The following is a 21,771-nucleotide window of genomic DNA, read 5'->3' as shown; positions in this document are numbered from 1 at the left end:
TAGTCATTCGATGCCACAGGATGGTTCTTCTTTGGCACTGGGACCAGGCAGGATGTCTTCCATAGCACTGGAATCCTCTGAAGGTGAAGGCTCTGGTTGAACAGGTGCTGCAGTACTCCACACAGCTGGCTGGAACAGTTCTTCAGCACCCGTGGACTGATGCCGTCAGGACCAGCGGCCTTTCCCTGGTTGAGTCTCTCCAGCTCTCTCTTCACCTGGCTGGAAGTGATCAGCAGTCCTGTCTGGGGGGTCGGGTTTGATGTCACCAGGGGGGACGGGGAGGAAGGTAGCAGAGGTGTTAGAGATGGGAGGTGTGAAGGAGTCCTTTGGTCTCTCTGAAGACAATTGGGGGAGAGCTGGGGGAGGGGGAGCTGGAGTCAAACCTGTTAAAAAACTGGTTCAACTCATTAGCGTGGTCCACAGTCCCTTCTGCTGTACTTCCTTTCCTCTGGAAGCCAGTGATTGGTCTCATCCCACTCCACACGTCCCTGGTCTGGTTTCTCTCCAGTCTCTCCTCCAGCTTCCTCCTGTAGGCGTCCTTGCTCTCCTTCAGGCTGTGTTTCAGCTCCTTCTGAACTCTCCTGAGCTCAGCACGGTCCCCAGCTATGAGCCCAGCTTCTTCTCATTCAGAAGGGCCTTCAGGTCACTTGTTACCCATGGTGGAGCTTTCAGGGCAGAACTTGTAATCAGAAACACAGTCTGTTAGTCCATCCAGGTCGTCACCACGTGGTTCATACAGAACTGACCAGTCCGTGGTTTCCAGGGCATCACCATTTCCTAACAGTCCTCACAGTGACTAGTTGCTGCTGAACCACAGGTGTGTTTGAAGGGGAGAGAAGGATGGGGTTGTGGTCAGACTTGCTTCTTTCTTCTTACTGGCAGCAGCGGTGTCTCGGTCCGCTCGCACTGGAAGCCAGGGATCGTCACATTTGAGTCCGGAATCAGCCTGTGCAGCCACGTCCCCATGAAACACATGATACTGGCCTCTTGGTACTCCCACTGGGTCTGTGCGAGCGCCTCCAGCTCGTCCATCTTATTAGCCAGAGACCTGACGTTCCCTGTGATGATTGCGGGGACACAGGGTTTAAAACGTCATTTCTTCATCCGTTGTTTAACTCCTGCCTTGCATCCACATCGTCTCCTCCTCAACTCGTCTGGTATTTGGGGCTTCTTTCTGACCACCAAGGATGGTGGTCTTAGAGCCAGCAGCTGATCGTGAGTGCAAACAATGCCGGTCTTCTGGGCATTACTGCTGGGGGCTATGAGTGACCCAAGCACCGCAAAAAAGGAAAAAAAAGTATTCAAACCTCCGAATCATGTTGTTTAAACACTTGAAAAAAAAACACAAACAAAAGTAGACATACATAAGCAAACTAAACACTAAAAAAACACACAAAAACGATGGGAGCTGCTACTACAAGCTGCTGTCTGAGACAGCGTCATCTTGGACATTACATCTCCTTCCTGATCATGTGACCACACATATTCTGATTCATTTTGCCTTCATCACTAAGCTGCATGTTGTTGGTCTGAGGTTGTGTTTGTCTAACACTGATGAACTTCTGTTCTACAAACCATCAGCATGATAAGAAGAGGAGCAAACCTTTAAACATGGCTGTCAAATCTTTAATAACATGTGTTCAAACAGACAGATGCTGCTGATTCAGTCCAGGACATTAAACATCATGTCAGACATGAGCTCAGAGATCATTAACTTATGATTGATGAGCTCAGAGCAGCTAATGAAGGATGGAGGAGAGAGATGGAGCTGGAACCATCATCAGTGCAGTCAGATACAGTATTGATCATCGATCCATACTGTGTGATCAGACTGATGTCCTTTGGTCTTCCTCAAAGTTGAAGGTCATAACACACCAGCATCCTGCCGATGGTTTCTGATTGGTCCCACTCCCATCAGATTAAAATGGATGGGGACACACTCCGTCCTCTTCATGTCCTCCACCTGCAGAGAGAATCAGAGAGTCAGTGTGGAGGTGAGTGAGTGTTCACACAGACTCCATCAGCAGCAAAGCAGCACAGACTGACTCCACCCCTCTACTGACCTCACAGTCTGCAGATTATAATCTGGACTCTGCACAAGATCCAGCAGCTGCTTCACTCCTGAATCCTGCAGGTTGTTTCCTTCCAGGTCCAGCTCTGTCAGGTGGGAGGGGTTGGACTTCAGAGCTGAGGCCAGAGCAGCACAGCTGATCTCTGACAGACCGCAGCCCCACAATCTGAATAAAGAAAAACAGATGAAATCATTGATGATCAATCAGATGTTTGAGGTGTTCAGATCCACATCACTGTGTCCTCATCAACATGGCAGCACAACATTCACACACCTGTCCATGTCACACAGATCAATAACATGCTGCTGACCTCAGTCTGTCTCTACAGGGTCAATACTGGATCAATACTTGAATCAGCTGCATGTATTCATCAAGTAAACACTGAAACTAATCAGAGTTCAGAGGATCAGAGAGGACAAACATTCCCTTTAAGGACTAACAGAGGACATGTTCTGTAACAAACACTGGTCTTTGTGACCACAGACTGAATTTAGAACAAATAAAGATCATTTACAGATTCATGGATGAAGCTCTGTGTGAACATCCATTAAACCTGAAACATCTACAACAGGAACAGAGAACTGACCTCAGAGTCTGCAGTCTGCAGTCTGGACTCTGCAGAAACCCACACAGCTGCTCCACTCCTGAATCCTGCAGCTTGTTCCCTCCCAGGTTCAGCTCTGTCAGATGGGAGGGGTTGGACTTCAGAGCTGAGGCCAGAGCAGCACAGCTGATCTCTGACAGATCACAGCCCCACAATCTGAATAAAGAAAAACAGATGAAATCATTGATGATCAATCAGATGTTCTTTTTTATTTGAGATGTTCCAGGGCTCTAGACTAACTTTTTTCTTAGGTGCACCGCATCACATTTAATATCGTAGTTTGTTCTTCAATCTCTGTCCATATATTTTATGGATCAGGCCTTAACTTGACATCTATCTTAACACAGAAGTTCTTTTCTTCTCTCATCATCTACAGCTATATCTACCGTTTACCTGATGGAGCCAAAGTTTTAGAAACACTGAGGTCCAAACATTGATCTCCATACATATCATCCTAAAATGAATTTGGACTTTGTATAATGAACACAGTTAAATAGAATAGAATAGAATAGAATAGAATAGAATAGAATAGAATAGAATAGAATAGAAAATACTTTATTCATCCCAAGCCAGGAAATTTCTCTATTGCAGCAGCAAAATACAGTCACTCAAGCAAACTAAAAAACATACCTCTAAAGGTAAAAATGAAACAGTATAAACATTATTTACAGCAAAGTAAAAAATAAACATAGGTGCAGAAGCAAAAATGTGCAATTTGGTATGAAGTGATGAAATGATATGATATACAAGAACAGCAGTGTGCAATTTGAAAGAGAAAAAACCTAAACCTTGTGCAAAATACAAATAAGTCAATAAATAAAGTGATAATTCATATTATGGACAAACTAGCCAACAAGTCTGCCTGTCAGAAATCCATGATGAAGAAGAGTTCATACAGCACTCTTCATTTCCCTGTTTGCTTTCTCTCTGTATTTTCTGGCTGTCGCTCCTCACTTATCTATCTGCCACTGTGACTTCAAATAATATTCAAATCATATACACCTTTATTTATTTCATACTTGTGATTGAGATATATATTTAGTTTTCTTCAACACGTTTCTAGTGTAGCTACAGTATCTCTCCTCATCTTCCTCACCTCTTCCTCAGTGTCTCCTCTCTTTCTAAAGCTGAGCTCCAGCTGACAGAACCTTTTCATTCTGTCTGTTACAGGAGGAACACTTTTATGCAGATATCATCCTGGCAGTCAATGGTCCACTATAGCAGGATAATAACAATACTTTTGAAATGGTATAACTCCTTAAAACCAGCTGACTGCTGTCAGTCAGAGTGAATCAGCCTTCATGGATGAACCACACAGGTCAGATAACACTGTCCTCAGACCTGCTGTTCACTCTATCATAATGCTGCGAGCACGTCACGCCCCCTCCCTGAACATGACCGGCTCCTTATCATCATTCAGGTCAACAGCTAATTAGCATAGTAGCAACAAACCCTCCTCCTCCGCTACATGTTCACCTGAACTGTGGTTCCTGCTGTTCACCAGTGAAACATCTTTAATACCTGTCTGTCTGCCTGTCTGTCTGCCTGTCTGTCTGTCTGTCTGTCTGTCTGCCTGTCTGTCTGCCTGTCTGTCTGTCTGCCTGTCTGTCTGCCTGTCTGTCTGTCTGTCTGTCTGTCTGTCTGTCTGTCTGTCTGTGTGCTGCTGTGTGGTGCAGTCAGAGGGCCGTATGAGTTCTGCACACGTTTCAAAAAGTCGGGGCTGAAACGAACTTTGTTCTTTGTTCTTGTTCTCGTCACAACAGATTTCTCTGTTCTCGTGGTGTATGGAACAAGCTTTAGCACAAAGCATCAGCTCTTCACAGATTCGTCTTCTTCTTCTGGATTTCCTGCGGTCTCGGTCTGACTGCAGCAGACACAGTTTCAAACATACACACACGGGGGTCCCACCCTTCACTGTCTCTGATTGGTTTAGACCACGATATGAGCCTGATGTGTGTCTGTTGTTGGACCACAGGGAGAGAGTCGCAGAGAATGTGTCTCCCTCTAACAGCTGGTCGCACCGGTGCCACCTCAGATATTTTTTGGTTGCAACATGAGAAATTAGGTCACACTCTAGAGCCCTGTGTTCAGATCAACATCACTGTGTCCTCATCAACATGGCAGCACAACATTCACACACCTGTCCATGTCACACAGATCAATAACATGCTGCTGACCTCAGTCTGTCTCCACAGGGTCAATACTGGATCAATACTTGAATCAGCTGCATGTATTCATCAAGTAAACACTGAAACTAATCAGAGTTCAGAGGATCAGAGAGGACAAACATTCCCTTTAAGGACTAACAGAGGACATGTTCTGTAACAAACACTGGTCTTTGTGACCACAGACTGAATTTAGAACAACTAAAGATCATTTACAGATTCATGGATGAAGCTCTGTGTGAACATCCATTAAACCTGAAACATCTACAACAGGAACAGAGAACTGACCTCAGAGTCTGCAGTCTGCAGTCTGGACTCTGCAGAAACCCACACAGCTGCTCCACTCCTGAATCCTGCAGCTTGTTCCCTCCCAGGTTCAGCTCTGTCAGATGGGAGGGGTTGGACTTCAGAGCTGAGGCCAGAGCAGCACAGTTGATCTCTGACAGACTGCAGTTCCTCAATCTGAATAAAGAAAAACAGATGAAATCATTGATGATCAATCAGATGTTCTTTTTTATTTGAGATGTTCCAGGGCTCTAGACTAACTTTTTTCTTAGGTGCACTGCATCACATTTAATATCGTAGTTTGTTCTTCAATCTCTGTCCATATATTTTATGGATCAGGCCTTAACTTGACATCTATCTTAACACAGAAGTTCTTTTCTTCTCTCATCATCTACAGCTATATCTACTGTTTACCTGATGGAGCCAAAGTTTTAGAAACACTGAGGTCCAAACATTGATCTCCATACATATCATCCTAAAATGAATTTGGACTTTGTATAATGAACACAGTTAAATAGAATAGAATAGAATAGAATAGAATAGAATAGAATAGAATAGAATAGAATAGAAAATACTTTATTCATCCCAAGCCAGGAAATTTCACTATTGCAGCAGCAAAATACAGTCACTCAAGCAAACTAAAAAACATACCTCTAACGGTAAAAATGAAACAGTATAAACATTATTTACAGCAAAGTAAAAAATAAACATAGGTGCAGAAGCAAAAATGTGCAATTTGGTATGAAGTGATGAAATGATATGATACACAAGAACAGCAGTGTGCAATTTGAAAGAGAAAAAACCTAAACCTTGTGCAAAATACAAATAAGTCAATAAATAAAGTGATAATTCATATTATGGACAAACTAGCCAACAAGTCTGCCTGTCAGAAATCCATGATGAAGAAGAGTTCATACAGCACTCTTCATTTCCCTGTTTGCTTTCTCTCTGTATTTTCTGGCTGTCGCTCCTCACTTATCTATCTGCCACTGTGACTTCAAATAATATTCAAATCATATACACCTTTATTTATTTCATACTTGTGATTGAGATATATATTTAGTTTTCTTCAACACGTTTCTAGTGTAGCTACAGTATCTCTCCTCATCTTCCTCACCTCTTCCTCAGTGTCTCCTCTCTTTCTAAAGCTGAGCTCCAGCTGACAGAACCTTTTCATTCTGTCTGTTACAGGAGGAACACTTTTATGCAGATATCATCCTGGCAGTCAATGGTCCACTATAGCAGGATAATAACAATACTTTTGAAATGGTATAACTCCTTAAAACCAGCTGACTGCTGTCAGTCAGAGTGAATCAGCCTTCATGGATGAACCACACAGGTCAGATAACACTGTCCTCAGACCTGCTGTTCACTCTATCATAATGCTGCGAGCACGTCACGCCCCCTCCCTGAACATGACCGGCTCCTTATCATCATTCAGGTCAACAGCTAATTAGCATAGTAGCAACAAACCCTCCTCCTCCGCTACATGTTCACCTGAACTGTGGTTCCTGCTGTTCACCAGCGAAACATCTTTAATGCCTGTCTGTCTGTCTGTCTGTCTGTCTGTCTGTCTGTCTGTCTGTCTGTCTGTCTGTCTGTCTGTCTGTCTGTCTTTCTGTCTGTCTGTCTGTCTGTCTGTCTGCTGCTGTGTGGTGCAGTCAGAGGGCCGTATGAGTTCTGCACACGTTTCAAAAAGTCCGAGCTGAAAAGAACTTTGTTCTTTGTTCTTGTTCTCGTCACAACAGATTTCTCTGTTCTCGTGGCGTATGGAACAAGCTTTAGCACACAGCATCAGCTCTTCACAGATTCGTCTTCTTCTTCTGGATTTCCTGCGGTCTCGGTCTGACTGCAGCAGACACAGTTTCAAACATACACACACGGGGGTCCCACCCTTCACTGTCTCTGATTGGTTTAGACCACGATATGAGCCTGATGTGTGTCTGTTGTTGGACCACAGGGAGAGAGTCGCAGAGAATGTGTCTCCCTCTAACAGCTGGTCGCACCGGTGCCACCTCAGATATTTTTTGGTTGCAACATGAGAAATTAGGTCGCACTCTAGAGCCCTGTGTTCAGATCAACATCACTGTGTCCTCATCAACATGGCAGCACAACATTCACACACCTGTCCATGTCACACAGATCAATAACATGCTGCTGACCTCAGTCTGTCTCTACAGGGTCAATACTGGATCAATACTTGAATCAGCTGCATGTATTCATCAAGTAAACACTGAAACTAATCAGAGTTCAGAGGATCAGAGAGGACAAACATTCCCTTTAAGGACTAACAGAGGACATGTTCTGTAACAAACACTGGTCTTTGTGACCACAGACTGAATTTAGAACAACTAAAGATCATTTACAGATTCATGGATGAAGCTCTGTGTGAACATCCATTAAACATCAAACATCTACAACAGGAACAGAGAACTGACCCCAGAGTCTGCAGTCTGCAGTCTGGACTCTGCAGAAACCCACACAGCTGCTCCACTCCTGAATCCAGGAGGTGGTTCACTCCCAGGTCCAGCTCTGTCAGATGGGAGGGGTTGGACTTCAGAGCTGAGGCCAGAGCAGCACAGCTGATCTCTGACAGACTGCAGCCCCTCAATCTGAATAAAGAAAAACAGATGAAATCATTGATGATCAATCAGATGTTCTTTCTTTATTTGAGATGTTCCAGGGCTCTAGACTAACTTTTTTCTTAGGTGCACCGCATCACATTTAATATCGTAGTTTGTTTTTCAATCTCTGTCCATATATTTTATGGATCAGGCCTTAACTTGACATCTATCTTAACACAGAAGTTCTTTTCTTCTCTCATCATCTCATCTCATCATTCTCTCTGTATTTTCTGGCTGTCGCTCCTCACTTATCTATCTGCCACTGTGACTTCAAATAATATTCAAATCATATACACCTTTATTTATTTCATACTTGTGATTGAGATATATATTTAGTTTTCTTCAACACGTTTCTAGTGTAGCTACAGTATCTCTCTCATCTTCCTCACCTCTTCCTCAGTGTCTCCTCTCTTTCTAAAGCTGAGCTCCAGCTGACAGAACCTTTTCATTCTGTCTGTTACAGGAGGAACACTTTTATGCAGATATCATCCTGGCAGTCAATGGTCCACTATAGCAGGATAATAACAATACTTTTGAAATGGTATAACTCCTTAAAACCAGCTGACTGCTGTCAGTCAGAGTGAATCAGCCTTCATGGATGAACCACACAGGTCAGATAACACTGTCCTCAGACCTGCTGTTCACTCTATCATAATGCTGCGAGCACGTCACGCCCCCTCCCTGAACATGACCGGCTCCTTATCATCATTCAGGTCAACAGCTAATTAGCATAGTAGCAACAAACCCTCCTCCTCCGCTACATGTTCACCTGAACTGTGGTTCCTGCTGTTCACCAGTGAGACATCTTTAATACCTGTCTGTCTGTCTGTCTGTCTGTCTGTCTGTCTGTCTGTCTGTGTGCTGCTGTGTGGTGAAGTCAGAGGGCCGTATGAGTTCTGCACACGTTTCAAAAAGTCCAGGCTGAAACGAACTTTGTTCTTTGTTCTTGTTCTCGTCACAACAGATTTCTCTGTTCTCGTGGCGTATGGAACAAGCTTTAGCACACAGCATCAGCTCTTCACAGATTCGTCTTCTTCTTCTGGATTTCCTGCGGTCTCGGTCTGACTGCAGCAGACACAGTTTCAAACATACACACACGGGGGTCCCACCCTTCACTGTCTCTGATTGGTTTAGACCACGATATGAGCCTGATGTGTGTCTGTTGTTGGACCACAGGGAGAGAGTCGCAGAGAATGTGTCGCCCTCTAACAGCTGGTCGCACCGGTGCCACCTCAGATATTTTTTGGTTGCAACATGAGAAATTAGGTCGCACTCTAGAGCCCTGTGTTCAGATCAACATCACTGTGTCCTCATCAACATGTCAGCACAACATTCACACACCTGTCCATGTCACACAGATCAATAACATGCTGCTGACCTCAGTCTGTCTCTACAGGGTCAATACTGGATCAATACTTGAATCAGCTGCATGTATTCATCAAGTAAACACTGAAACTAATCAGAGTTCAGAGGATCAGAGAGGACAAACATTCCCTTTAAGGACTAACAGAGGACATGTTCTGTAACAAACACTGGTCTTTGTGACCACAGACTGAATTTAGAACAACTAAAGATCATTTACAGATTCATGGATGAAGCTCTGTGTGAACATCCATTAAACATCAAACATCTACAACAGGAACAGAGAACTGACCTCAGAGTCTGCAGTCTGCAGTCTGGACTCTGCAGAAACCCACACAGCTGCTCCACTCCTGAATCCAGCAGGTCGTTCCCTCCCAGGTCCAGCTCTGTCAGATGGGAGGGGTTGGACTTCAGAGCTGAGACCAGAGCAGCACAGCTGATCTCTGACAGACTGCAGCTCCACAATCTGAATAAAGAAAAACAGATGAAATCATTGATGATCAATCAGATGTTCTTTCTTTATTTGAGATGTTCCAGGGCTCTAGACTAACTTTTTTCTTAGGTGCACCGCATCACATTTAATATCGTAGTTTGTTTTTTAATCTCTGTCCATATATTTATTTAAGAGTTTTATATAAAGAGTAAAAAGGCTATAAAAGGGTTAAAAACACTAAATAAGCTGTAAATATCTAAAAGAGATTTACCTAAACAACTGATCTATAACCTGCTGACGTAGCCTGCTCATGATGGATCACTTATGCCTGCAGAAGCAGGAAAGGGGAGCTCACTGGAGGATTCTTCATTCTGCATAAAGCTGCCAGACAGGAAGAATCGCGTGTCAGGGTTATTATTGAAAGCTCTTCCCTTTTCAGGTAAAGAAACTCTTTTAACTGTGGCCTCATATGATTCAGACCGTGTTGGTAGATTTATGTTTTACGAATCGTCTGTGGTAAGTTAAAGCTAGACTCATAACCAGAGAGTAAGCACGCTTATATCAAGTTATGAGGTGAAGCTGGTTACATGTGTGACTGTGACATGAAGATGCATTTGTTTCCTTCTGAACGGAATGTTTGAGATTAGTGCAGCATATACACTGAACATGTTTGGATGTTTCTATTTGGAATATTTTCAGCTAAACCTCTATTTTACTTATTTGAACACATGATGTTGAAGACTAACCTGTTCAAGACAGATGAAGATAAAACATGACGTGTGTATATGTACATTTCATGAACATAAACAGGACATACAGCAGAAAGCAATGATATTGTAACTAGCCTCTGTATTTTGCTGTTTTTTGGATACCTTTAATTAAATTCTATGGAGCGGAGCTGCACTGCCCACAAGAACTGTCGCCTCTCTCATCTTCACTCTTATCTGTGTACAGATAATCCGTTTGGGACCTGTTACACCATGCAGACTCAGGTGTGGTGGGGCTGAAACTGCACCATGCTCTTCTTCTGATGTGATATTCAGACAGTGAAACATTGGTATAAATCAGGCCTGACTAACAGGAGCATTTCAGAGGCCTGTCCTGGCCGGACTTCATTAGAATCATTTCTACACAGTGTATGTACTGAACTCCAGCCACTAGCTACGTTTTAAAGGCTGTTAAAACCTGAGAGGAGGAAGGAGGAGGATTGTTCTGCCATCCCTTTACATCAGCCTCCTTTTCTACCACTCTCTGTGCACACATATATTCTCACTTATATATCATTCTGCTTCTGTTGTTGGACAGGAAGACGTCCAAAGGACACCAGTGTGAAGAAGATGATGGTCCTTCAGTCAAACTGTCTGTGGATCCTTCTCTACCAGTGCTCTGTGCAGTCTGAGACAAAATGGACTTCCATTGTTATCATCTATGATAATAATGACAACTGACCTCAGAGCCTGCAGTCTGCAGTGAGGACTCTGCAGTCCAACACACAGCTGCTCCACTCCTGAATCCTGCAGGTGGAAGTTCCCACTCAGGTCCAGTTCGGTCAGATGGGAGGGGTTGGACTTCAGAGCTGAGGCCACGACTTCACAGTGAGTCTCTGAGAGTCCACAGTTAGAAAGTCTGTCAAACACCAAAAACAGAAAACATGTTATTAAAGAAGACACTTAATGTGGACCTTATTTGAAGACAGGTGGACACGTCCTGTTGGACATGTTGCTCTTCACATCAGTGGTTCAGCCTGTCTGGTCTGACTGTTTGACATGAAACAATAATCCTCATCAGACTGTTAATCTGTGCTGTAATCTGCAGATGGAGCAGAGAACATGGAGTTCTGTAAATATTCTGGATGATTCTGTCCGTGTGAAAGCAGATCACTGTGACATCATCACCATGATGTCATCACTGTAACGCTGCAGCTACAGTTACACACTGAGGCCGATCATGGTGTTCAGAGATTTAACAGCCTTCAACACAAACAACACAGCTGAAGAACATCTGAGACAAAGACACAGCTGACATGTGGACCTCTGAAGAACCACACAGTGTGGATCTGTGAAGACCTGAACCACTAATCTGCACTGATTCACAATCATCATCACATCTGGACTCACCGAGCCTTCCTGCAGTTCCTCACAGCTGGAATCAGTCTCCGTCGTCCCTCCTCTGATGTGTTGTACTTCCTCAGGTCCAGCTCCTCCAGAACCTCCTCTGACATCTGCAGCATGTAGGCCAGAGCTGAGCAGTGGACCTCAGAGAGTCTCTTCTCTGATCTGGTCCCTGACTGCAGGAACTCTTGGATCTCCTGATGGACTGAGAGCTCGTTCATCTCCATCAGACAGTGGAAGATGTTGATGCTTCTGTCAGGAGAGATTTTATCAGTGTTCATCTTCTTCAGGTTGTTGATGGCTCTCTGGATGGTTTCTGGACTGTTCTCTCTCTGACCCAGCAGGCCTCCTAAGAGCCTCTGGTTGGACTGCAGAGAGAGGCCATGAAGGAAGCGAACCACCAGGTCCAGGTGTCCATGTTTACTCTGCAGAGATTTCTCCATGACTCTCTTCAGGAAGTCATCCAGAGAGGAGTGTCTGTAGTCGTCTCCCAGGAAGTCCTCCAGCCCCTCTGTGGTCCTGTTGGTGTAACAGAGGATCAGGTGGAGAGCAGCCAGAAACTCCTGAACACTCAGATGGATGAAGCAGAACACCTTGTCCTGGTACAGGCCTCTCTCCTCTTTAAAGATCTGTGTGAACAGTCCTGAGCACACTGAGGCTGCTCTGATATCGATGCCACACTCTGTCAGGTCTGATTCATAGAAGATCAGGTTTCCTTTCTGCAGCTGCTCAAAAGCCAGTTTCCCCAGAGACCGGATCATCTTCCTGCTCTTTTTATTCCAGTGTGGATCTGTCTCAGCTCCTCCTTCATACTTAACCCTCTTCACTTTGGCCTGAACCACCAGGAGGTGGATGTACATCTCAGTCAGGGTCCTGGGCAGCTCTCCTCCCTCTCTGGTCCCCAACATGTCCTCCAGAACTGTAGCAGTGATCCAGCAGAAGACCGGGATGTGGCACATGATGTGGAGGCTCCGTGATGTCTTGATGTGGGAGATGATCCTGCTGGCCTGCTCCTCCTCTCTGAACCTCCTCCTGAAGTACTCCTCCTTCTGTGGGTCGGTGAACCCTCTGACCTCTGTCACCATGTCCACACAGTCAGGAGGGATCTGATTGGCTGCTGCAGGTCTTGTGGTGATCCAGAGGCGAGCAGAGGGAAGCAGCTTCCCCCTGATGAGGTTTGTCAGCAGCACATGCACTGAGGTGGACTCTGTGACATCAGTCAGGACCTGAGTGTTGTGGAAGTCCAGAGGAAGTCGACACTCATCCAGACCGTCAAAGATGAAGAGCACCTGGAGGTGCTGGAAGCTGCAGATTCCTGCCTCTTTGGTTTCAGGGAAGAAGAGATGAACAAGCTCCACCAAGCTGAACCGTTTCTCTCTCAGCACATTCAGCTCTCTGAAAGTGAATGGAAATGTGAAGTGGACGTCCTGGTGGTCTTTGTCTTCAGCCCAGTCCAGACTGAACTTCTGTGTTAGGACTGTTTTCCCGATGCCAGCCACTCCCTGTGTCATCACTGTTCTGATTGGTTCCTGTCTTCCAGGTGAGCCTTTGAAGAGGTCTGCTGGTCTGATGGGGGTTTCTGGTCTGTGTGCTTTCCTGGATGCTGCTTCAATCTGTCTGACCTCATGGTCCTCGTTGACCCCTGCAGTCGCCCCCTCTGTGATGTAGAGCTCTGTGTAGATCTGGTTCAGAAGGGTCGGCTCTCCTGCTTTAGCGATGCCCTCAAACACACACTGGAACTTCTCCTTCAGGTTAGACTTGAGTTTAGGTCCTGCAGATCCTGAACAAACAGTAAATGTGATGAGTGACTGAACTTCCTGACAGTCTTCAGTCAGAAGTGACAGATGTGCTGCAGATGTCTGCATCATGTTAACAGCAGAGTGTGTAGATGGAAACTTCATTTCCTCTTTCCATCATGTTAAAGCTCTTAAATCCTCTTACTGCTCTGCAGACGCTCAGCCAGCTCCTCCTGCTCCATCCTCCTCAGGAAGTCCACCGTGATCTGCACAAAGGACTCTCTGCTCCTCCTCTGCTCTTCATCCTCCTCATCCTCCCTCTGGCTCTCACAGCATTCTGGGTAATCTGAACTCAGAAGCTTCTGGATCTTCTTCAGCTCGTCCTTCACAAAAGTGAGGATGTTGTCCTCCAGCAGCTGGAACAGAGAGACACAAACATCAGGTCCATGTTGGACAGACTGACAGTCCGCTGGTCTACAAAGTGCAGCATGGAGACACAACAACACATGGACCAGCAGCTGTTCTACATGTACACACCAGAAATATGGAGTCCAGCTGTGTCTGATGCTGCTGGGCAGACGGACCACCGGGAGTCTCTGAGCTCTGCTGGTGGACTCTGTGGACCAATCAGGAACAGTTAGCCCACATGATGTCACATGATGTCAGCACACATGCAGAAACAGCAGCTGCTTCCAGAGTGTGTGTTCTGTGCTGAACACACACGGCTGTGCTCTGAAACAGGCCGTCAGCTCTGAACCTGCAGCTGTTTGAAGCAACTCAGATCTTACTGCTTCAAGGAAGACCGGACTTCTGCTTTAAATTCAACAATGACATCCTTTGACCGATCACTTCTCAGAGACACACAGCTGGGTCCTGGTCCTGGTCCTGGTCCTGGTTCTGGTGAGTCTGGTCTCTTCTTGTTCCTGGTACAGAGATAAAAATCATCAGCTGATGTTTCACAGTGACTGCAGGAGGAAGAAGCAGCTACCAGAAGAAAGGAGCCATGTGTTACTGTGTGTGTTACTGTGTGTGTTACTGTGTGTGTGTGTGTTACTGTGTGTGTGTGTTACTGTGTGTGTTACTGTGTGTGTTACTGTGTGTGTTACTGTGTGTGTGTGTGTTACTGTGTGTGTTACAGTTTTTTTTCAATTGCTTACACACTAAAATTAAAACTTTCCCACAATTAACAAAACCTTACACTCAAGGAGCAAGGTCTTGTGGGCCTCCGGCAGTTTCATAGTCGTTAGACACACGTGGCCCAGTCAGCCAGACCATCACAGGTAACCATGGAAACATTTAGTGCTATTGTTTTTAAGTTTTACCCAGACCCACCCACTGAGGTCTGTGACCACATATAAACCATGTTTCCCACCAACAGTTAGAACTGATGAAGCTGCTTGATGAGCAGAGAAACGTCTTCTAGAAAACTCTACAAGTCCAGACGCCTTGCTTCAATCTTCTCTACATGAGTAGACTAAGTTTTACATTTTTGTTTACAACATAGCCTATATTTTCTGTTAACCTGACGATTTTGTAATGTATGTGTTATTTCAATAAATTACAACTGTAAACTTAATGTAACGCTGGACATTTATGTTTGTTGGTATCAGTTTTTTATCCGCTGTTGATCTTGTATTTCAAACAGTCTGAGGCACATTCAGAGGTTTTGAACCTCCATCCAATGACCACCACTGGCAGCATCGGTGGCGCGTAGATTTAAAAAAACTTCTGGCTAATATTCGACTATTCCGTCGACTTTTAGTAAGAATTCGATGAATATTAAAATTCAGTATTCGTGAATGTCCTAGAATGAATTTGACACCTCATGAACCAATTGGTTACCCACAGCCAGCAGGTGTGCACACACTGGTGCTTAATTGTAGACACAGCGATCAGGTTTAAGCACTATAAAAAGGCAACAGGCAAGTTCAATAATGCATCAGACTTGGAGAAATTCAAGCCCATGTTGTCAATGATCAACAAAGTTTCAATAATGTCCAACAGGCCGTGTCCTTTAAAAACATCCAGCTGTGATGAAACAACTGTATAAAGTGCCGTTTGAAAGAAATTCAGGCAGGTGAAAGTCCTGCGGCGTGAACATGTGTTGGTATGTTGTGTTCACTAAGTGTAGCATTGTGTGCTGCACACAACCTTTGTACAGTACATGTCATTTTACTGTGCAGCAGACCTACAGTATATTGATGACACAATGTGATATTTTGCTGTATTTCAGAGAGTTTTGTAAATGGATGTGGAAGAAGTCCTGCATGAGTTTATATCATTGATGAGGCTGGATTCAACCTGACAGCAGAGAGAAGAAGGGGCAGAAGCATCAGTGGCCACAGGGCTGTGGTCAATGTACCAGGGCACCGTGGGGGTAACATCACCCTTTGTGCTGCCATTACACAGAATGGGTCCTCCACCGCCACCCTGGGTCCTTACAACATGTTTAGACAGATTACACAATATGATCACAGCAGCAAACCAAAGGGACCAGATTCAACACACTGTCGTCTGGGACAATGCAGCTTTCCATCGTTCCGCTCCAAAACTGGTTTCATCCACACCCATAATTCACAGTTCAGTACCTTCCACCATACTCCCCCTTCCTAAACCCCATGGAGGAGTTCTTTTCAGCACGGCGGTGGAAGGGTCATGTTCTTTAACAATATCTCAAAAAGAGAAAAATAATCAGACCCAGACTGCATCATTAGAAAGGCAGAAATGTGACAAGTGTTTCAGATCCAGTGCAGCAGTGTGTCAGTGGTTCAAACAGAATCCGATGTATGAACCATGTGGCACCAAAATGGGCTGTTGGTGAATTATTGTACAGTTTGAATTAAGTGTTTCATTTTGAAAAGATCTGAGATGCTCTGCTCCTTGTGTGTAGAAGTGTGGATCGTGTGTAGAGTTTTGACAAAATGAGCCTTGTTTTTAAAATCGTGCCTAAGAAATCGTAAAAAACTGCAAAGTGCTCTGAAACAGGCCGTCAGCTCTGAACCTGCAGCTGTTTGAAGAAACTCAGATCTTACTGCTTCAAGGAAGACCGGACTTCTCCTTTAAAGTTCATGCAGTCATCCTTTGACTGATCACTCCTCAGAGACACACAGCTGGGTCCTGGTCCTGGTCCTGGTCCTGGTTCTGGTGAGTCTGGTCTCTTCCTGTTCCTGGTACAGAGATAAAAATCATCAGCTGATGTTTCACAGTGACTGCAGGAGGAAGAAGCAGCTACCAGAAGAAAGGAGCCATGTGTTACTGTGTGTGTTACTGTGTGTGTTACTGTGTGTGTGTGTGTGTGTCTGTGTGTGTTACTGTGTGTGTGTGTGTGTGTGTGTGTTACTGTGTGTGTGTCTGTGTGTGTCTGTGTGTGTGACTGTGTGTTACTGTGTGTGTGTGTGTGTGTGTGTGTTACTGTGTGTGTGTCTGTGTGTGTCTGTGTGTGTGACTGTGTGTTACTGTGTGTGTGTGTGTGTGTGTGTGTGTGTGTGTGTTACTGTGTGTGTCTGTGTGTTACCTGCTCATGTTGCCGAGCAGCTGCAGGGACAGATGTGCTTCTTCCTCTTTATTCCCCTGCAGAGGACAACACAACACATGTGGACTTAAAGAATGAATGAATCATTTCATACACACAGCGCACAATACAATTACACAATCCACCTCAAACCCAAAAAAGGCACCAGGCTGAAGCACATGGTGAATTTCTACCATCCTAAAACGTCCTAAGTTCTCCCAAAATGTCAGCCAAACAAAGATTTGACTCAGTTCAGTCACACACCAGTGCTGCTTGTTGTTCACATAATGTACCTTCAGGGTTTCCTTTACATTTCCTTGTAGTCATTAATAACTGATATTTAAAGATCTTTGAACTTTAACAACAGCTTGTTTTAAATGTAGCATCAAGCTCATTCCACAGTTTTATGCCTAAAACAGACACATCACCCTAACATGAGTTCATCTGTCAAAAACACAGCTCTTGAATTAGAATGAATTTAAGTTATAAAGCCCGTCACTTACAGACAAGTTCTAAATATGTACCAACCTGCTGACCTGTAACAGAACCAGCTGCTTCACAGTGTGAGCAGGGAAAGTTTGGACCTGTGTTATTTCAAGGTTTCTTCATCCTGTTGGGCTTTAGTCTCAGTTCTTTTACAGTGTTGATTTAAAATAACATAACCGGCCCATGATCAGCTGTTAGTGTTGTTTACTTCTTGCCAGTTGTGACGTGTCAGTTCTGATTTAAAGCTTCTGTTGCTTCCGGTGTTCTGAGTCTAACCAACCTGTTCTCTGTTAGACTAGTTAGTCTTTGTTTCAGCTTCCTCCAACTCAGCAAAGACAGGGAGGTGATCCTTATATCTGTCACTAACAATCCACTTCAGAGCCAGGTTTCAGTGGAAACCAGAGCGCAGCATTCTCTTATTTCCCGCTGTGTTGTTATCCAGAGACCGCACATTAGCTAGAAGGAGGCTGGGCAGCGGCGGGCGGCTAGCACGGGCTGTTAGCCTAGCACGGGCTGTTAGCCTAGCACGGGCTGTTAGCCTACCTCCAGCCATTCATATCACATTTCCGCCACACTTTAAACTGTTTTTTACGTCGTACGCCGCAGAAAGCGCCGTTATGACGTCACACGCCGTACGGCGTTTTCTAATATTCTGAGATCTCCGCTCAGCCACTAGTTCAGTCTGCATCAGCCTATCAGCAGAGAAGAAGGTCAGACCACACTAATCCATCACCGATCTCCTGTGCCAGAAGGATCTTGGTCTGGATCATAGCAGACTGTATATAAGCCTGGATACTGCACAGACATCAGGGTTCAGGAAAGAAATAAAGTGAGTTTTGTTTCCAATAGCATCTGTTCACCTTTCTTCTTACTTCTTCTTCTTGTCTCACACACTTAAACACAGAAAGAACGTCTGTTTACTGACTTTAAATCAGATTGGATTGACTTCCATGTGATTTGACTGTCCTGAAGGACACACACCACGTTTTGCTTCATCTTCGTTCTGATTATAAACGTGACAATCTTAGTGTCTCAAATGATAAACAATAAAATGACGAATAAAGAAACCGTGCTGTTCTCATATATGGCCAGCAGATGGCACAACACACTAACAAACCGCTGATATACAACAGAAGGCCGCTGATTGACAGGTGAACAAGGAATCAGAAAAACCTTCCAGAGGGAGACTGCAGGTGTTCCATGCATGAGCAGAGATATTAACAGAGAAGACATATGAAACAATGCTAGGTAGATCATCATAAAAGTATTAATAAAATAAAATTTAATTTTTGCATCGGCACAAATAGGCTACAGAAGCAAAAAATAAGATAATCCATAGTAAAATGAAAATATTTGTGTCACGTGGGCGCAGGTGTTGACAGCTGGAATTTATAAAACGGGCACTCACTCACCTACAGGGGGTTAGGAGGAGAGAGGGAAGTTTCTGTTGACCGCCTTTTCACGGTTCATCCCCGGTCTCATTCTCTGGGTTCACATGTTTTCTCTGAAATGCAGTGTTTACTCTCATATGAGCTGTGTAAAACCTTCTTTTCTCTGTGGTTTAAGTGTGTGAGACGAAGAAGTAAGAAGAAAGGTGAACAGATGTCTTTATATGTGGCCCTGATTGTGTCGTGTGGATCCCTGACCCCAGGAAAGTAATCTGGGATTTCTGTGAATAACACTGCTGTTGTGTCACTGGCAGACAGCCACGGCCGCTGTGGAGCTGTGCACCACGGCTGCGTGCACCTCACCTCACAGCCAACATGTATGGACCATGTCAGTGCTGTTTACTTCTTTACAGGTTGAACCACAAACCACTACATGGACTCAGTGGCCTGTAGCTTCAATAGTGTCAAAAATATTCCCAAGGATTAAAGCGTCCCTTTACAATTAAGTCCAAGTGTGGTATTAAACTAATGGAGGGCAGCTCCTTCAGGAAATATTTAAGTCTCTCTTCACGGCGGCCATCTTAGATCCTCCCCAAGACAAACAAGCTTTTACAGGAAATGTTCCAACAATCACAGAAATGCTGCCGACACCATGAAGTCATCAATATAGTTCAAACAGAAATCAATACGAAGACATGAAGGACACTTCAACACCTGAGGGACGAGACAGAGGACAGACTTCATTCAGGCTGCAGCAGAGAGCTGCTGGACAAAAGCTCCACCTCACTGAGCTGACCGTCCACACAGAGACAGTCAGAGACAAGAGTCCTCACAGAGACACACAGACAGACAGAGAGTCCTCACAGAGACACACAGACAGAGAGTCCTCACAGAGACACACAGACAGACAGAGAGTCCTCACAGAGACACACAGACAGACACACAGACAGACTCACCATCACAGAGACAGAGACACTGCGCCACAGGCGGAGGACAAAGTGAAAGTAATCTTTGAGCAGTCAGACCTTCTTCCTCCTCCTGCTGCAGGGTGTCTGCAGGGTCCTAAAAACTGTTACGTTTGATCAAATGTGGGAAAATCAAGAGAAAAAAGTTTTGAAACGTCTTAATCTCCATTTCACCAGGTATTCAATGTTATTGTTATTCAAGCTTTGACTTCAAAATGATCCGTGAATATTTCCAAAGACTAAAGTTCTGGCAACAAGATTAAAAAGTGTCATTTCTAATATGATTGGCCCTACTCAGTCAGGATGTCTCAGAGGAAGGCTGATCCATAATAACATCCTGGTTCTGGACCTTCTGGATTATAATCACCTAACTGAAGATGATGGCTTCATGTTGTTTCTGGACTTCCACAAAGCATCTGACTCCATCCAACATGCTGTTATTATCAATACAGTCAAAGGCTTTGGGTTTGGTGATGTGTTCCTCAACATGAGTGCTATGTTATACACTAATATTAATACTGTGTTTCCCTGTCAGAGCCACATGTTCCAGGTTCAAGGTGGAGAGAGGGATCCGGCCAGGGTGCAGCATCTCACCTCTCTTATTTATTGTAGCCACTGAATTACGGTCTTTAACAGTCACACACTCAAACATCCAAGGATCAGACATGAATAACCACAGATTGATCAGAAGTCAGCTCGCTGATGATACCACCATCTTTTTAAAAACAGAACAAATCCCAAAGGCTCGAGACACATTAAGACTTTCTCCAAGCAGGGCCGGTTCTAGACAGGATGTATGAGGGGCAGTCAGAATGTGAAGGGGGCCTCATGTGTACACCTCATGTTGAAGCCCTTTGTCCTCTGGTCTTACAGTGACAGTATGGTCCTTGCTGAATTGGGTTGTTAGCTGTGTCCAAAGCCTGGAGAAGTGGACTGCACTTTGTCCAGCCTCTACCTTCAGACCTGTCCAACTTGTCCAACAAGCTTCTGCTGGTATAGCTCTGAGGCACGCAGTCCCCCTGACCACTGTAAGGTGGATCCCTCAGGGGAACTGAAACATAAACATTGAATAAATAAAATCTCCTTAATCCAGATTTTATTCATCAACAACATGACATTTATCTGGATGGTCTCATTCTCTAAAACATGTAATCTAAAGTTTAAGTTTACAAAGCTAAAAGGTCTTAAGAATAAAAGTAACAGTAAAATACATAAAGCCCAGCAGACAGGCTATAGATCATGTGATGTTTCCTCTTTTTATTATTTGTTTGTTTTATGTGTATTTTTACTCCTGTCCACTTTACAACCACAGCCTCCTGTTTCCCTTTGTAAAAACTTCCACATAAAATGGAGGCATTGCAGTGTCTGTGTCCTGCTGGAGCTGGAGTGGAAATAGTCCGCTGGCTTTGTAGAAACTGCAGCGGTGAAACAGAACAGAACTACAGTCTGAGGCTTTAGCAGGGCTCTGTCAGACAGCGGCTATTTGTCTTCAGTCACATTCAGTGGACGTGGACACGTCTCTCTGCTTGTTGTAGAGCTGGGAGCATGCTCCACGAGAACAAAGAACTTTCTCCTCGCTCCCGAGGTGGCAAGAACAAGAACAAAGTTCGTTTCGGTGCGGAGTGTTCACACTCCCCGAGATGTGTGTGTGCAGCTTCTTCAATGTCGTTCCTCTCCGTAACCACTGAAACCTGTCACTACACCGTTAGACCACGTGCTGACTCATTTGCATACGGACGCTGATTGGATGTTTACTCAGGGTGTGTGTGCGCTGCAGCCTGTGAATACACACAGCGCACGGACAGACACGCTAATAAAAAGTTCCCCTTCTTGTTGGATTTTTCTGCTACCGATGATCATTTTGTCAACGTGTAATATATTAAATTTGTGAGTATATTAACACGTGCTTTATCAACGTCTAAGACATTTATTTGAGGGGCACTGCCCCCTCTTGCCCCTGCCTAGAACCGGCCTCGTTCAACCTTACCTGGCCAGGTGAGGAGGAGGCGGAGCATGTGCTGCGTCAGTT

At 44.6% G+C, this 21,771-nt stretch overlaps 1 protein-coding gene across 1 annotated transcript; it reads right to left on the bottom strand.

The window, feature by feature from the left end:
• Positions 1-1,604: 1,604 nt before the first annotated feature.
• Positions 1,605-18,256, bottom strand: LOC114446895 (NLR family CARD domain-containing protein 3-like). Its single transcript, XM_028422784.1, has 11 exons — positions 17,432-18,256; positions 16,907-16,962; positions 16,425-16,559; positions 14,181-14,315; positions 13,930-14,008; positions 13,598-13,808; positions 11,663-13,436; positions 7,565-7,738; positions 5,130-5,303; positions 2,064-2,237; positions 1,605-1,963 (listed from the first exon to the last, which is right to left on the bottom strand). The coding sequence occupies exons 2-11, from the start codon at positions 16,912-16,914 to the stop codon at positions 1,951-1,953; spliced, it is 2,877 nt and encodes a 958-aa protein (XP_028278585.1). The 5' UTR covers positions 16,915-16,962; positions 17,432-18,256; the 3' UTR covers positions 1,605-1,950.
• Between the last annotated feature and the right edge of the window lie 3,515 nt (positions 18,257-21,771).

The sequence above is a fragment of the Parambassis ranga genome, chromosome 15 (genome assembly GCF_900634625.1).
Source record: "Parambassis ranga chromosome 15, fParRan2.1, whole genome shotgun sequence".
NCBI classification, from domain to species: Eukaryota; Metazoa; Chordata; class Actinopteri; family Ambassidae; genus Parambassis; species Parambassis ranga.
Note: the sequence above shows the minus strand (reverse complement) of the source record. Positions and strands in the feature narration are given on the sequence as shown.

Coding starts and splice junctions, on each gene's coding strand:
- LOC114446895 (XM_028422784.1), bottom strand. Junction 13,809..13,929: donor AGCTGGACTCCATATTTCTG/GTGTGTACATGT, acceptor TCTCTGTTCCAG/CTGCTGGAGGACAACATCCT. Junction 7,739..11,662: donor AGGAACTGCAGGAAGGCTCG/GTGAGTCCAGAT, acceptor TTCTTTATTCAG/ATTGAGGGGCTGCAGTCTGT.